A 16,181-nucleotide genomic window follows, 5' to 3' on the forward strand; every position below is an offset into this window, starting at 1 on the left:
TAACAGATATATCACTAGTACCTTTACGGAGATTCCCTATATTGGGAATGACTTGTTCCTTGAACGCAGATATGACCTCCTCTATCAGCTGTCTTCTTTTATCATTCTCGATTACATATAAACTCTTTTGCACAGACGTGACGTCATCTGACTTAAGCACAGCATTTTCATATTCAAAACCATTATAGTGGAAGTCCTATCAATTAAAATGAACATTGTGTTTATTGTCAGAATGTTCAGGATACTAGTATACAGTGTGTGTTTATCCAATAAGATATACATTTACATGTACATATAAACAATTAACATATACATATAAACAATATATATATATATAGGTTGGTTTTCACATATAACGTTGTTCGAATAGAAGATTATTTTAAGGTGCATACGTCGTCTTGCGGCGCGCGTTCAAAAATTATTTTACACTTGATTGTCTAGGTCGCTTGGGACCAATACAGAATAGGACAGTTATAAAATGTTACGAAACGACACAAATTGACAAATTGCCTGTACATGACGGTCAACCGTGTTCAAATGGACGTTATTACCAAACGCTTCAGCGTGGTATTAAGAATTTGTTTTCAGGGTTGGGTGATACCAAGGTTGAAAATGGTTGCACATATGGGTGTAATTCCTGGAATTGCAATAGAGAGGGTTCAGGCCGAAATACAATATATAGTGTTTCCATGTTTCGTCTGATATTTCTGTGGTATTCTGCTGCTGTAAATAATGCAAGATTTGTTCCGAAATTCAGTGTGTTGTGTGCACTCCAGGGTTATTCGTTTTTTTCTCAAAACACCCCTATTTTTTAATGGCAGAGTCCAATAGTTTCACCCCAACTGGGAAATCTGCATTGTTGCTTGAATGAGAGCTAATTAAACACATTTTCCAGACCGGCGAAAGTGTATGCAACAGCCAATTTTAACAGCCTGTCACGTGATTTTACTCTGAATGTCAACAAGAAAGAGGCTAGTCCATTTTACGCAGGAATAATTGGGGGTAGAATATGTGAGGGATAGTATCAACAGAGATGTGTATACTGAAAAGTAACATCTATCCTTCTTTTGCATTACTTAGCATTTCTGTTTTAGTATACTGGTTTGAAAATGTTGAATTTGCATGATTTGCGATGTTTTTTTTAACTGAAACTCCCCTATTGATTGAATGTCGGGTTTGAAGAAGAACGGCACACCACGTGATTCGTTTGAATACAATGGTGAAGGGTTGACACAAATTTATGTTGAAGTTAAAAGTTTCTCCACAGAATTTTGCATTGGCAAACATGCCATGCTAATGCGGTACTCCACTGACGGGATGACTTTCGTCGACAGCGGTCGTCGCTGAGCCGCACGCTACAACTTCGCTTGTGATGTAACTTGTTAGCCGTGGATTGAATGAATCTTCATTACCGGTTAAAATGTTGTTCATTTGGCGTTGGTAATCTTTATTTGTAACTGGGTAACGTCGCAACGTCGCCAGCAGAAACATCCTAACTAAAACCGGGCACCGTATATGAAGTTCGCAAAAAACATTCAGTCTTTAGAAGTCACTTAATTGTATTGCTAGGACGTATTCTGCCGTTAAATGTATTATTTCCATCCGTTTTGCGATAGTATTTTCTAGATTGGAGGCAGTATTTACATTTCATTCAAAGTTCAAAGTTGCGCTGAGATTACGTTGATACAGTGTAACAATGTCCGTCGGCGCCGGTGTGCAACGTAACCAAAATAAAAGACATAATCATTTAAACACTGCTATCACAAGACTGGTAGGAGGTAATAAAGTTGGCGCGAAAGTATTCAAAAAAACAGTTTCTGACTGTTGCCATGGTAGCTGTGGGCCAGGATTGTTTTTTCCAATTAGTGACGGTACAACCTGCCTGTCATGTATGAACAAAATTAGCTAAGAGAGGAGTTAGAAGCTGTTGCTGGTGAAAAGTTACCCCAACGTTGGGGTCCATTTTCTCGGTAATGAAAATAGATATAAAAAACAGTAAATTGTTGCCTACACTCAAGCTGAGTAGAATGAGCTATGTCCGTGCTTTTTAATTAAAGAAATGTAAGGTGTAATACATTTGGCGTGAAGGTATTAAAAGAATCAGTTTTTGGATGTTGCCATGGAAACGGTGGTCAGAATTTGTTTTCGGATTTTACAAAAAGTAACTTTGTGCCCACACTCAAGCTAAGTAAAATAAGCTATGTCTGGGGTGTTGTATCCTAAATTTGTAGCAGGAGATACGTTTAGTGAGAAGTTATCAACAAAGCTTGGACGTTCAGTTGTGAGACATGACAAAATAAACGGTGCCAGTGATAGATTTCGAGTATGAAAAAACAAAATAAACGCAATCAAAGGCGCCGACCACGCGCGTTGGAAATAAAGAGAACGCGTTGCGACGAGTAATCTCGCCTGCATCTTTCACTCACGCAAACGCACACACATGCTATTTCCGTATATTGAATACGTTGGCAACGGAAGGGACAAGTTTAAATCATCTTGGTATTAACACAACTTGAAAGCAACAGTTTCACACTGAATATATGTTTATAAATTATCAAACTAAACATTCAATGAAGCGGACTGCGACGGTTAAGACGAAAAGACAAGGCTAAGACGAAAAACATGTGACAGTACGATTATGTTCGTCTACTACATGCCCCGGGACTACACGTTCAAGTATCCAACTTCCCAATACAAATTTTTTTTAGTATCAGCAATAATTTCTAGTACTGCCTGGATAATTGCGTATTATTAGTTTACATCAGACATAACCCTGTACAGGATTTTTTAACAATGTCTCAAATTTCCGAAAGAATATTCAAATAAGTTGGGATGAATATGAATTGAATGTCCATCTTTTACAAATCAGCTATTAAAACAGTTCACCACCACGATTATGGTGAATTGGCGAGTTATCAACGAAGACGACGGGACGTCTCCAATCATGAGCTGGCTGGTTCGAATTTATCCACATTTACAGTGATGAATATTGCATTCGAGTTGAGTTACTTGTAATTACAAGCTTGATTTACATTTTTCTTGGGGTGTTTTTTGTCAATGTATTAAATATAAGTGCGTTGGGAAATAGCATAATTATATTGCGTCAGTGAAAGAGGCTGGTGAGACTGTGTCACAACGCGTTCTATTTATTGCCAACGCGCGTGGTCGGCGCCTCTGATTGCGTTTATTTTGTATTTTTATTTTCAAAATGTATCACTGGCTGCATTTTTTTTGTTACGTCTCGCAACTGAACGTCCAAGCTGACTTTGTATTGGCTGTAAGAGCAATCCCAGTGGAGCGGATCGCCAATACCATGTTCATTTGCATATCGACCGTGAAAATACCGAAAACATTATTGCATGGGTGATATGCAAATTTAATAGTTTTAGTCAAAATAAGTATAAGAATAGAAGTACCATTATTCTTGTTCAAATTTCATTTCACTCGGCAAGTATATCCATGTACCCAAGCGTAAAATATCGTACTTCTAAATATTGTTTATTTCTGCTATGTTTCGAAAAACGCTACTCTTGAAAGGACTAATTTGTTTGCTCCAAGACCTCATTTGCATATGTGGTGTGAAAATACCGATTTTGATTTCAGGGACGAATCAAAATAAACTGCAGTACATATGTAATAATGTGAAATACTTCATTTTCACTGTAAACATTTTTCCGCTAAAATAAATTCCAGTGAAAATGCCATTTCCTACATACCCCATTGAGACTTGACACAGCACAGTGAAAATTGGATTCACACGTGATGCTTGAAAACGAAAATAATTAAGTGAAATTCTATGTGACTTCATGAGAGTTGGAAATGAACAAATTATATGACACCCAACCCTACCATTCCATACACAGTGTAAACTACACCCCCAAAACATCCATTCACCGATGTATTCTAGTTGACTTCTCAGGAGAAATTGAAATAAACAAAGTATATGACAACGAACTTAATTATAATTTCAGCTTCTAGTTCAGCACTGGTTAAATAAACTATGTCGTCTCTATGCCAACTTGAAGTTATTCATTGCTTACACCATTGACTTCAAAGTCTACGTTTCAATCCGAGGATTAATTGCATTGGAGTGCCAGTCTTTTATTTTTCTATTGTAATGTCAATTTCTTGCGATTACTCGGAACATGAAGCTGTAACCACAGACTGTCTATGTTCTGTAGCTAAATCCTGGTATAAGTACCGGTTAGGCAGGCTTGAACTATGTATTTGAAGCCAGCTGAGAGGTAAATCCAATCCAATAGATTTCTCATTGTTTGGTAACTATTTGCTGCAAATGCAACAAAAATCAATATAAAAATATTACCCACACAGCCTTCTACAGGTTACTTGTATTGATGATATGCACTATATATGCTTACCCTGAGTGCATTATCTATACGGCCAAGTAGACTACCTGCATTGTAACTCATTGTGGCAGATGGTTGTAGAATTTCACTGTATGACATTCCACTTATATATTTCAGCATATACACAGCATGATATCCATAATCTGAAAAAAAATAAAAAAGATCATTATTTATCACGCATTACACTACTTAAATCGATACCCAATGACGAGTCTTACACGTGGTATAAACTTCGCAAGTAGGAATGTTAGGTCAAGTTCCTTCATTCACCAGGGATGTTCTAAGGACGTTTCTGTATCAAAGTTGATCCCAAAAATATACCTTGAGTCTGTAATACGAGCGCCCCTTGGGAATTTTCAAGACATGTATTGTACGTTCTTAATTACTAATCTAATATTTGCTTGTTCGGTTATTATTAATTACAGCCACAACAGTCTTGAAGTTTCTATAATTCAAAAGTTTGAAAGTAATAAATTAGCCAAATTGTAGTAACGTTAGATGGAAAGGTGGAAAAGTTGCTTGGAACATAGAAGTTGGCCGGAACATCATAGGCCAACAACGTTGCTGGGAATTTGTAATGAGAGGCTTTACAAGTCTATAAAATTGGCTGGAAAGTCTTAAATGTTTCCTGAACACACTAAATGATTTTGGTAAGACGAAGTAATTGTCTTGAAATGTACTAAAAGTACAGGAAAGGCGAATATGGTTGATATATTGAAAGATTGAAACGTTTTCAGAAAGGGTGACCATTTTTAAGACAGAGAAAACGACGACCCCTTTCAAAGTTCTCAATCGTCCAGCCTTGCTGTCTTTTTGTCCTTCCAAGGACTCCATTACATATTTTATATTGCATTTGTTAATTTCCTTCACATATATAGAATTATGATTTTCCAGCCAACTTTTCCGATTTTCCCTTCCATTCTTCGACATTCAAGATAACTATTACAACTTTCCTTCCTGCAGGTTGTAAATTTACATCCGGTTTGTACTAATTAAGAGGATAGCGTCATTATCATTTGTAAATATGCAAATTAGAAGTGAGCAACCCACAAATGTTTACAATACCTTCTGGGCAATAGAAAACGATTATAGCCTATCCTATAATATTGACGACTATTTGCGCTCTGATACATGAATTGTTTTCGATCCAGGAATTGTTTTCAGAGTTCAGAGTTGCGGACAAACGACTGGGATTAAAATATTCATATTTTCTGGGTCTCTCGCTATGTTATTGATGTTATTCTGAGCAGTAATATAAATGCCGATATAATTACCCAATAGAATAACCAGTATGTGTTTGTTTATTAACATTATAGCCTGATATTCGATTATTCCATTTCAATTGACAATTGAAGTACAAAAACAGACAATTATAATGTACAATTTTCACAATAGGTAGTTTTTTGTTTGTTTTTTCAATATACCACTGACTGGTCGAGTTTCTCGGACGCACTAAAGTACACCAACGCTGCACTGAATATATACAGGGCAATAATACAACAAACGCAATATATAATCGACATGAATTATTACCCACCAGTCTTATACAGAGTCACGTAATCTCCCGAATCTTGTATCACTGGTACGGGGGCGTGAATAGACTTGTCATTGAGATATAACATACACTTGATCACACCATCGACCACGCGTAGTTGCTGCGATCTCTTCAAACACAATATCTTCAAAACAAATTCGACGTTTTTCCCGGTTGTACATTTTGCAGATACGTGAAAATTCTGATCGACACAGCTGACAAGCTCTTCCAGACGCTCTACTTTCACACTGTAGTTGCTTTCAACAAGAGTTTGAACTTGGTGCTTCTGTATATCTGGCTTTCCAAAATCTTCATACGTGACGTTGTCGGCCTCAGAAACGCTGGCATAAAGGCGATCATTACAGATTGAATTCTCATTCTTCATCGCTATCAGAGTCAGAAATACCAAGAATTGTAGCAATTAACCATGCATAAGACGTTATATACTAGTATGAGAATAACGTATTATCATAAAGTGTGCTCCTTTTTTAATTGTCAACCTATCATGATGTATGGTATGCCAGTCGTAAATGCATTGTCATGCACATTAATTGTAGTTGGGTTGTGCTAAGTGAGCTATGTGTTATGTTTTATTTTATAAATTGAAAGATATCAATGGAAGTCATATTTGAAATAAAACTAACAGTGTCGTGTCATCAGCCAGTCAATTAGTGTGTTTTTTTTCTTTTTCCCAAACTAGTTTTGATAAGTGCGTTACTCGAACCATTTGTTTTAATAGTTGTGACCATACTGTTCAGCGCCCTCTTTACGGTCTATAGTACCATGGGCTATTGTATTGTACAGGGTATTTGTACAGTGAGTGGGCGAGAAGAAAAAAAGGTTATCTGTTGATTTACGACACGTTAAACTATGATGGGTATCTGCCAACGAGTAAAAAGCAAATCATAATTCAAATTAGAAAGAAAAAAAATGCCTGAATTTGAAATTATAACATTGATCAGACTAAGTAAAAGTTTTTCCATGGCATAATATCATTACCGAGGTATTATCGAATGCGATGATTTACATGATTTACAATATAAGAATGTGTGATGACACTACTACTAACATAGGCCCAATGCAAATTGTTATTCACAGGAAAAAGCAAACTGATTCTATCGTGGCAGCAGCGATACCACAATAAAGACAGTCAACTGACAGTGTTTACGATAAACCAACACTGACATTAGGAACCGCCAAGAAAATTGTTAACACACGTTATTGTTTAGAGATTGACGTCATAAAAGAACTGACAGGCTCCGTCAACCAGAATTTCTATGTATCATCTAGTGTAGAAGCACAGACTACAGGATTTGTACTAAAAATAATAAATTTAAAAGAATCTAAGTGTGAAGAGTTACTGATGGGACGTATTGAAATGATGTGTTGCCTAAGTAACGGCAATATCAATTGCCCGGTGCCTGTCAAGCTCTCTGATGGTAATTACATCACGTGATATGGCACGAAAGGTGAGATTATTTTTGAAATATTAATGGTGTAAGCAGTCAACTAATTTAAATCATCCATATATGGTATATACATCATATCGTCTACAATTAATAATAATCAATGTATGAATGTTTACACTGAGAAATACAAAATAAATTACATATCGAAATAAACTGTTTCACAGAGAGTGGGCAACATGCTGTCTACCTGCAGAGGTTCGTATATGGAACACCATTCGCAGACATTGAAATAACACCTACATCAGATCTGTATTACTCGGCTGGGAAGTATCTGGGAAATGTGGATGCGGTTCTTAAAGTATTTTCATTTTCATGGAAACAGTTTTATCAACTTTTATAGGAATGTCTCATTGTGAAAAAGTCCACAAATCCTGAGCACAATAACTGCAATGTACAATGTGCGTTGATTACAGTGGATTACAGTGAAATATTCTATTTTTTACCTGAAATAAAATATTATACTGGTACATGATATTATGCAAAATTTCTATCATATTGGTTTTGGTTTTGGAAGCTACACTGCATGTATGGCGTTCAAAAATTATTTCATATAATTGAGTTAGAAAAAGGAAAGTCAACGGAAGACAGTTAAAATGAAAATGGATTTTAAAAGTGAAAATGGATTTTAAAAATAAAAATAGATTTTCAAAACGAAATGGATTTAAAAAATGGAAGCGGATTTTCAAAACAAAAATGGATTAAAACAATTGTTTTTTAAAATAAAACAGATTTCAGGGAAGAAAGTGGGTTTTAAAAATCGTTTTCAGAACCGAAAATGTTTATTAAAAGGGTTATAAAATAAAAATGAATTTTCAAAATGTAAATGAATTGTATAAATTGTGCATAAAATGCAATGTTGTGAACCACCTCTGTTGCCGTAGACAAGCCACCATGTTTAGTGCTGACACAAAAGGTCTAACAATAATATTCTCGATTTTGTCACAGGTTTGAAAACAATGGTCATAAAATATCAATTATCCAAATAAATATTTACGAACCAAGTCTACAAGGTACAAGAATCCAGATCTTGACTTAAATAAGCCTTTGATTGACAACAATATTGAAGGACCGGGATGCTTTGTTCAACACAGAGACAACATCAGATCCCAGGAAACAAAAACAATTACACACCAAACCGCCCACACGGGTTTGGCGATCTAAATACGCTGTGGTGGGCACGAATAAATTAAAAACACAACGATACTATAACTACATCGACAGTTTTGTGTCAAATGCTTGGAACTGTTTGCATATCACATTGGCGAATCTTATTAAAATTATAGAACTGTAATTTGGGTCGATTGAGATAAACATTAGGAGATGAAGTTAGATATTGCCTTTAGACGGTTCCATGCGCTGTCTGAATAATGTGCGAGCACTTCACAGATTGAAAGCTGTCTGCCCAGTACGACGACTTGTGCACGATTATAGTGTTAATTGTGGTTTATAATGTGTTGCTAACACTAAAAAGTGTGTAAATAAAACAGTCTGGTTAAATTTACAGTGTAAATGCTCAGTAATTACGTAAATGCTAATTAATATTGTAACATTAAATGCGTAATTTGAATATATTAAAGTTGATCCAATCTGAATAGCTCAGACATTTCAGGCACAACCTGCTGTGGTCAAAGCTTCTTCAGCCAAACTTTTCAATTGATGTACTATTGCAGTCTCAACAAGTTTAGAAACCGTTGCTGAAATTGTTGCAGCTTGTACTCCCAGACTAGGTATAGATACAAGCTTCCATGGATCAACTCCGGCCTTAGGAATTTCAATGAGTGTCAAATCAATTGCACGACAGGCGGCAACTCGGCATGTAAGCTACGCCAACGATAAATTAACTAAATCGATAAGGTTTTTTAAATAAGTTCAAACATAACAAGGTTCCCTAGTAATTTCTCAAACGTTACCTACCTCGTTGGCAGCATAAACGATACTTGGGCAGCGAAGATTGATGAAAAATTATCTGCAGTGAAACCCTTGTAACACTCCTAGTTAACACGATCCTCATACAGAGCACAGAGCACACACAACACCATAAATTGCCATGAGATAAATAAACGAATGAAATAAAAAATCAGAAATAAGTCTAAACAACAAAACCACATTACATATTAGTATGACATGTACAATAACTTGCAAAAAGACGTATTTAACGTGTACATAGCACGCCCGATAATGAACGAGGCCGAACAATGAACGAAATTGCAGCAAAGACCATATTCATTATCCATTATTATTCAAAACGCGCAAAAACTCTGTGGATTAGATGCACTTGAACGTAGAGCAATATGTCAACAGGTGGGTTTTGAAGAGTACTGTAGCACTCCTACTCGAAATTTGGCTCACAGCGCCACCCATTATAGTTCTCAGATACAAAACAAGCTTCACATGGCGTGTGCCCTCTCTGTGTGAAGTGCGCGAATCAAGGGACATTGACACAGATTACAGGTCGTATTGCACCAGGATAGAAAATAAGAAATGAAAGTTGACAAAAATGTTTCCTGTTTATCGCCAAAAAAGGAGAATACAACAAAGGCGTCTAGACTAATTTCGGTAAGAAACACTGGTGCTATTCTGGATAGATAGTACCCGCTGAATTCAAAAAGTTGTTAAAAAGAAGAGAAAGGAAGGTTTAATAGATAGTGAAGAACCTCCAGCTGCCAGAATCAAAGTTTTAGGAAACAATGCTTGTTTTGTGCTGCATTTTGTGAAAGGGTAAAGTGTGAAAGAAAGGATGCTCCACCTTTCAAGGTTGTTGTCATTGCTTGTTGATGAGATGTACACTAAAAGAAAACTATGTACTTGAACATCCATTGAACTGCATGATGAGTATGTGAGTCATGGTGGTCAGTTGACACGAAAGCAAATGTTTACCAATCTGGTATACATATGAGACACAGAATCAATGCATCTAAAAAACACGTTGCATAAAGAAATAGATGTTTCACTGCCCGTGTTGTTTTGTAAGAACACATAGTGATCTCAAGGGCTATTGATAACTTTTTCGTCAGAGTAATAAAATAAGAGTGAACAAACTTCGGAAAAAGAAGTAGACGTTTTTTACTTGAAAACTGAAGAACAGGTGTAAGATATGGTTTACTTATTGTGATTACAGCATACATTCATATTATTACATTGTATATATTCACATAATGTATCTACTATATTTTAAAAATATATGACAGTTTATCTGTTATGTAACCCTTATAACCAATGTTGTGCTAAAAAGCGTGGGGTACCCCAGCTGCCTTCGTCCGAGAAAACAGACAGAGGCCGATGAAGTAAGAGAGGGGTTGTTAGTGAGTTTATTTTCTTGCTAGATTAAAAAGACAATAAAAACAAAAAGTCAGATTTCAACAACAAGAACAATAGTATCCCGGTGGGTAAGGAGGCATGCATTGCTACATTCCCGCATACTAAATGTTGTGCCAATTTTCAGATTTCCAGTTTCTCACTAATAACTAATATTGGTAAACTTTCAAAGTATGCAAAAACTTGTAAATAAGATGGTGTCTAAAAAATGACAAAGCACAAAGTCTTTGTATTGGCATCCTTAACTTATGACATCTTCCATTACAGAACATTTTATAATAGTTTACATTTATTCATGATTATACACGCTGAAAGTTTTACATTACGTCATATCCATAAATTAGTGTTAAAAAAAACTTTTTCCCTACATCACTACATGCTGACAGCTTCACAGAACATCAAATCCATAAATTAGTGTTAATAAAACTTTGTTCCTACATCACTACATGCTGACAGCTTCACAGTACATCATATCCATAAATTAGTGTTAACAAATTTTGTTCCTACATCACTACATGCTGACAGCTTCACAGTACATCATATCCATAAATTAGTGTTAACAAATTTTGTTCCTACATCACTACATGGTGACAGCTTCACAGTACATCGTATCCATAAATTAGTGTTAACAAATTTTGTTCCTACATCACTACATGCTGACAGTTTCACAGTACATCATATCCATAAATTAGTGTTAACAAAACTTTGTTCCTACATCACTACATGCTGACAGTTTCACAGTACATCATATCCATAAATTAGTGTTAACAAATTTTGTTCCTCCATCACTATATGCTGACAGCTTCACAGTACATCATATCCATAAATTAGTGTTAACAAATTTTGTTCCTACATCACTACATGCTGACAGCTTCACAGTACATCATATCCATAAATTAGTGTTAACAAATTTTGTTCCTACATCACTACATGGTGACAGCTTCACAGTACATCGTATCCATAAATTAGTGTTAACAAATTTTGTTCCTACATCACTACATGCTGACAGTTTCACAGTACATCATATCCATAAATTAGTGTTAACAAATTTTGTTCCTCCATCACTACATGCTGACAGCTTCACAGTACATCATATCCATAAATTAGTGTTAACAAATTTTGTTCCTACATCACTACATGCTGACAGCTTCACAGTACATCATATCCATAAATTAGTGTTAACAAATTTTGTTCCTACATCACTACATGGTGACAGCTTCACAGTACATCGTATCCATAAATTAGTGTTAACAAATTTTGTTCCTACATCACTACATGCTGACAGTTTCACAGTACATCATATCCATAAATTAGTGTTAACAAATTTTGTTCCTCCATCACTACATGGTGACAGTTTCACAGTACATCATATCCATAAATTAGTGTTAAAAAAACTTTGTTCCTACATCACTACATGGTGACAGCTTCACAGTACATCATATCCATAAATTAGTGTTAATAAAACTTTGTTCCTACATCACTACATGCTGACAGCTTCACAGTACATCAAATCCATAAATTAGTGTTAATAAAACTTTGTTCCTACATCTCTACATGCTGACAGCTTCACAGTACATCATATCCATAAATAATCAACTGTCAAATAGTCCATAGTCAACGGTGTCCAACCACCAGCAGACACTACCAGTATTATATCCAACTATTGTGCAACAATTACTATCATACACGCCATACATTAAAATAATGCTATACATATTCGATATTGCTAAATATTGTGCAAGAACTTCAGTGACATTAGGATTACACCGTGCTATGAACAAGTTAGCTAGATGTCCGGATGAATCAGATTGAAATGTCCATACTGTGGACATTCTTCTACCATAAAACTCTGAGGCGTGGCAGAGGAAACATGCGATAAGCCAATCGCTGCAGTCATTGGCACGATCACGTGAATACCGGTGATGTGTTAAAGCTGCCACTGCTAAATACAATCAGCCTAACTATTTATAACATTCCTGTTATATGTGTTTATAATGTATACCATGAACATGCTAGTTGTTGATTCTGAAGAATACTGCAACCACATGTGAACCAAATGTGCGAATTCATAATAACAATATTACAGGATCAGGAATCAGGTCGTGCTGTGACTACTTGTATGAAGTGTATTCGGATATAAACATGCAAATTTAAATATATAGCTAAGAGAATTGGCTGCCTTAAAATTGGGGATCAATCGGTAAATAGGAAACACACGAATTACGTAGTAGAATAAATTCCGAACGCGCCTAATGACTACTTTGTAAAATGAAGATGACCTATACGCTCTTACTCTTCAAACATACTGATGTGTGTGTTTAGTAACTGGTAACCATATGTTTCTAAACATTCCCAACATAATTGAATTGCATTTCTAATATATTCATTATCAGTAGTTTGTGTATTCAGCTGCTCAGTTCCCCGAACTGTTATATTAGCCATACGCGTGGCTACAAACACTTGAAGAACTTTTCTTTCGATGTCGTTTAGACGAAAGTTAGATTCATAACCAGCAAGTACTGTTTTCCCTATTGCAAGGGGGTCGCCATGGTTGCAGCACATCATGAAATGAGAAATTGCTATGGCAATTTCATTCACATAGTAAGAATATTGTGTATCGCTAAAGTCTACAATGCCGTTAAAGGCCCAATTCACTTGCCCCGGGCAAGTGTGAATTGGAGGTGTGACTATGCTAATGAGTGTTGTTAATCACTTGCATAGCCTATGACGCACCCTGTTTCAGTGGTCCAACATCACGTGACTTTGATTGACAGTAGTTAATTATTCCAGATTAGTAGCGTGTCCCTTTCCCCGGTTCGAGTTTTTGACTTTTATCCGCCAAAATCTCAGCTCGTACACAATTTATTGTCATAAATACTACATACAGTCACTGCTGTGATATTCATAGTCACATGCATCCACTTTGGCATGACATAATCGACCTGTAAGTTCGAGAAAATGCGCTATTACCGGGGCTTGGCTGGAGCTGTTTACTACAGCGTGACAAGCAAGGAAATAATCCCTATTGTTTAGGACCGTATTTATAGTATACCTGGGCCTTTAATATCATGATTGACATTTTTGTCACTATCCGTTCTTGGTAGTAACCGATTCTTGGAAACAATTACATTGTATGGATTATAGTCCCCATGTATTATCCCTGGAGAAGAACAGAAAACATCGTAAGTATTAATTTTATATAATTTACATTTGCTAAACCAACGTTACATTTTGGTGGCTGATACAGAAACAGTAGTCTGTGTATGTGTGCATACACATACTCATATTTGGATTGTTTAATATGAAGCTTCACTTTTCCCACTTTCAAAGATGCATTGCTGGTACATGCCAAGTTTATAGCTCTAATCTTCCCACTCACAAGTGAAAAACAATAAGGTGTCGTTTTTTTAGATCACCTAACTATTTGACTATATCATACATTGTTTTATATTTTGTATGTTGATATTTTGACAAAATGTTACCCTTTATGATGGTAAACATTTCCCAGAAAACAAAGCAACACATTACGTTTTAAAATTATTCTTAAAGAGAAGTAGCGAGCCGACGTACCTATTACTTTATAATAGCTAGCATATGTTCGATAAAATTATGTGTAACTCGATAATATTTATTCTTTTCACCTTTTAAGAAGTGTGTAAGCAATTGTAATTGTAGTCAGAGAGTCAGAAGTTGAAAGCTTGTTGTCCGGCTTGCTAGTAATAAACTCTGATCACTTCAGGTGTGTACTTTTGGGGTCTAACCTAATATCTCCATCATGTGAAAGTTATCCGCCTTGCTCGTAAGAATTACCACATTCACAACTTAACAGATGTATCACTAGTACCTTTACGGAGTTTCCCTATATTGGGAATGACTTGTTCTTTGAACGCAGATATGACCTCCCCTATCAGCTGTCTTCTTTTATCATTCTCGATTACATATAAACTCTTTTGCACAGACGTGACGTCATCTGACTTAAACACAGCATTATCATATTCAAAACCATTATGGTAAAAGTCCTATCGATTAAGATGAACATTGTGTTTATTGTCGGAATGTTCAGGATAATAGTATACAGTGTGTGTTTATCCAATGCTATATACATTTACATATACATATACATATAAACAATTAACATATACATATAAACAATATATATAGATTGGTTTTCACATATAACGTTGTTCAAATAGAAGATTATTTTAAGGTGCATACGTCGTCTTGCGGCGCGCGTTCAAAAATTATTTTACACTTGATTGTCTAGGTCGCTTTGGGCCAATACTGGTAACACAGAATTGAACGGTTATAAAATGTTACAAAACGACAAAAATTGACAAATCGCCTGTACATATAGAGAATTTACAGCTGTGAGAATTATCGTAAACTTGTGTGATGACGGTCATATATGCTTACCTTGAGTGCATTATCTATACGGCCAAGTAGACTACCTGCATTGTAACTCATTGTAGCAGATGGTTGTATAATTTCACTGTATGGCATTCCACTTATATATTTCAGCATATACACAGCATGATATCCATTATCTGAAAAAAAATAAAAAAAGGTTATTATTCTTCACGCATTACACTACTTAAATCGATACCCAATGACGAGTCTTACACGTGGTATAAACTTCGCAAGTAGGAATGTAAGGTCAAGTCCCTACATTCACCAGGGATGTTCTGAGGACGTTTCTGTATCAAAGTTGATCCCAAAAATATACCTTGAGTCTGTAATACGAGCGTATTGTACGTTCTTAATTACTAATCTAATATTTGCTTGTTCGGTTATTATTAATTGCAGCTACAACAGTCTTGAAGTTTCTATAATTCAAAAGTTTGATAGTATTAGTTGGTCGAAAAGTCGTAATAAATTAGCCAAATTGTAGTAAAGTTAGATGGAAAGGTGGAAAAGTTGCTTGGAACATAGAAGTTGGCCGGAACATCATAGGCCAACAACGTTGCTGGGAATTCATAATGAGAGGATTTACAAGTCTATAAAATCGGCTGGAAAGTCTTAAGTGTTCCCTGAACACACTAAATGATTTTGGCAATTCGAAATAATTGTCTTAAGATGTACTAAAAGTACAGGAAAGGCGACTATAGTTGAAATATTGAATGGTTGAAACGTTTGCAGAAAGGGTGACGATTTTTAATACAGAGAAAACGACGACCCCTTTCAAAGTTCTCAATCGTCCAGCCTTGCTGTCTTTTTGTCCTTCCAAGGACTCCATTACACATTTTATATTGCATTTGTTAATTTCTTTCACACATATAGAATTATGATTTTCCAGCCAACTTTTCCGATTTTCCCTTCCATTCTTCGACATTCAAGACAACTATTACAACTTTCCTTCCTGCAGGTTGTAAATTTACATCCGGTTTGTACTATTTAAGAGAATGGCGTCATTATCATTTGTAAATATGCAAATTAGAAGTGAGCTACCCACAAATGTTTACAATACCTATAACTTCAGGGCAATAGAAAACGATTATA

The 16,181-nt window shown here is 35.7% G+C and overlaps 1 protein-coding gene across 3 annotated transcripts in view; it reads right to left on the bottom strand.

Annotated features, from left to right (window-relative positions):
* LOC102807546 (hydroxylysine kinase-like) overlaps positions 1-16,181 on the bottom strand; it is a 78,651-nt gene that overhangs the window by 4,980 nt on the left and 57,490 nt on the right. The window contains exons 3-8 of one of the 3 annotated variants that reach the window (XM_085507185.1): positions 15,099-15,229; positions 14,530-14,704; positions 13,738-13,845; positions 5,905-6,288; positions 4,380-4,510; positions 22-196 (exon numbers count right to left, since the gene is read on the bottom strand). In XM_085507185.1, coding sequence (XP_085363311.1) covers positions 22-196; positions 4,380-4,510; positions 5,905-6,288; positions 13,738-13,845; positions 14,530-14,704; positions 15,099-15,229 — 1,104 coding nt within the window. Of the gene's footprint in view, positions 1-21; positions 197-3,482; positions 4,289-4,379; positions 4,511-5,904; positions 6,289-13,737; positions 13,846-14,529; positions 14,705-15,098; positions 15,230-16,181 lie in introns of those variants that run through there. The other 2 variants (XM_085507187.1, XM_085507186.1) reach the window with 2 other exon arrangements.

Source organism: Saccoglossus kowalevskii, chromosome 13 (genome assembly GCF_978046115.1).
Source record: "Saccoglossus kowalevskii chromosome 13, keSacKowa6.1, whole genome shotgun sequence".
NCBI lineage: Eukaryota > Metazoa > Hemichordata > Enteropneusta > Harrimaniidae > Saccoglossus > Saccoglossus kowalevskii.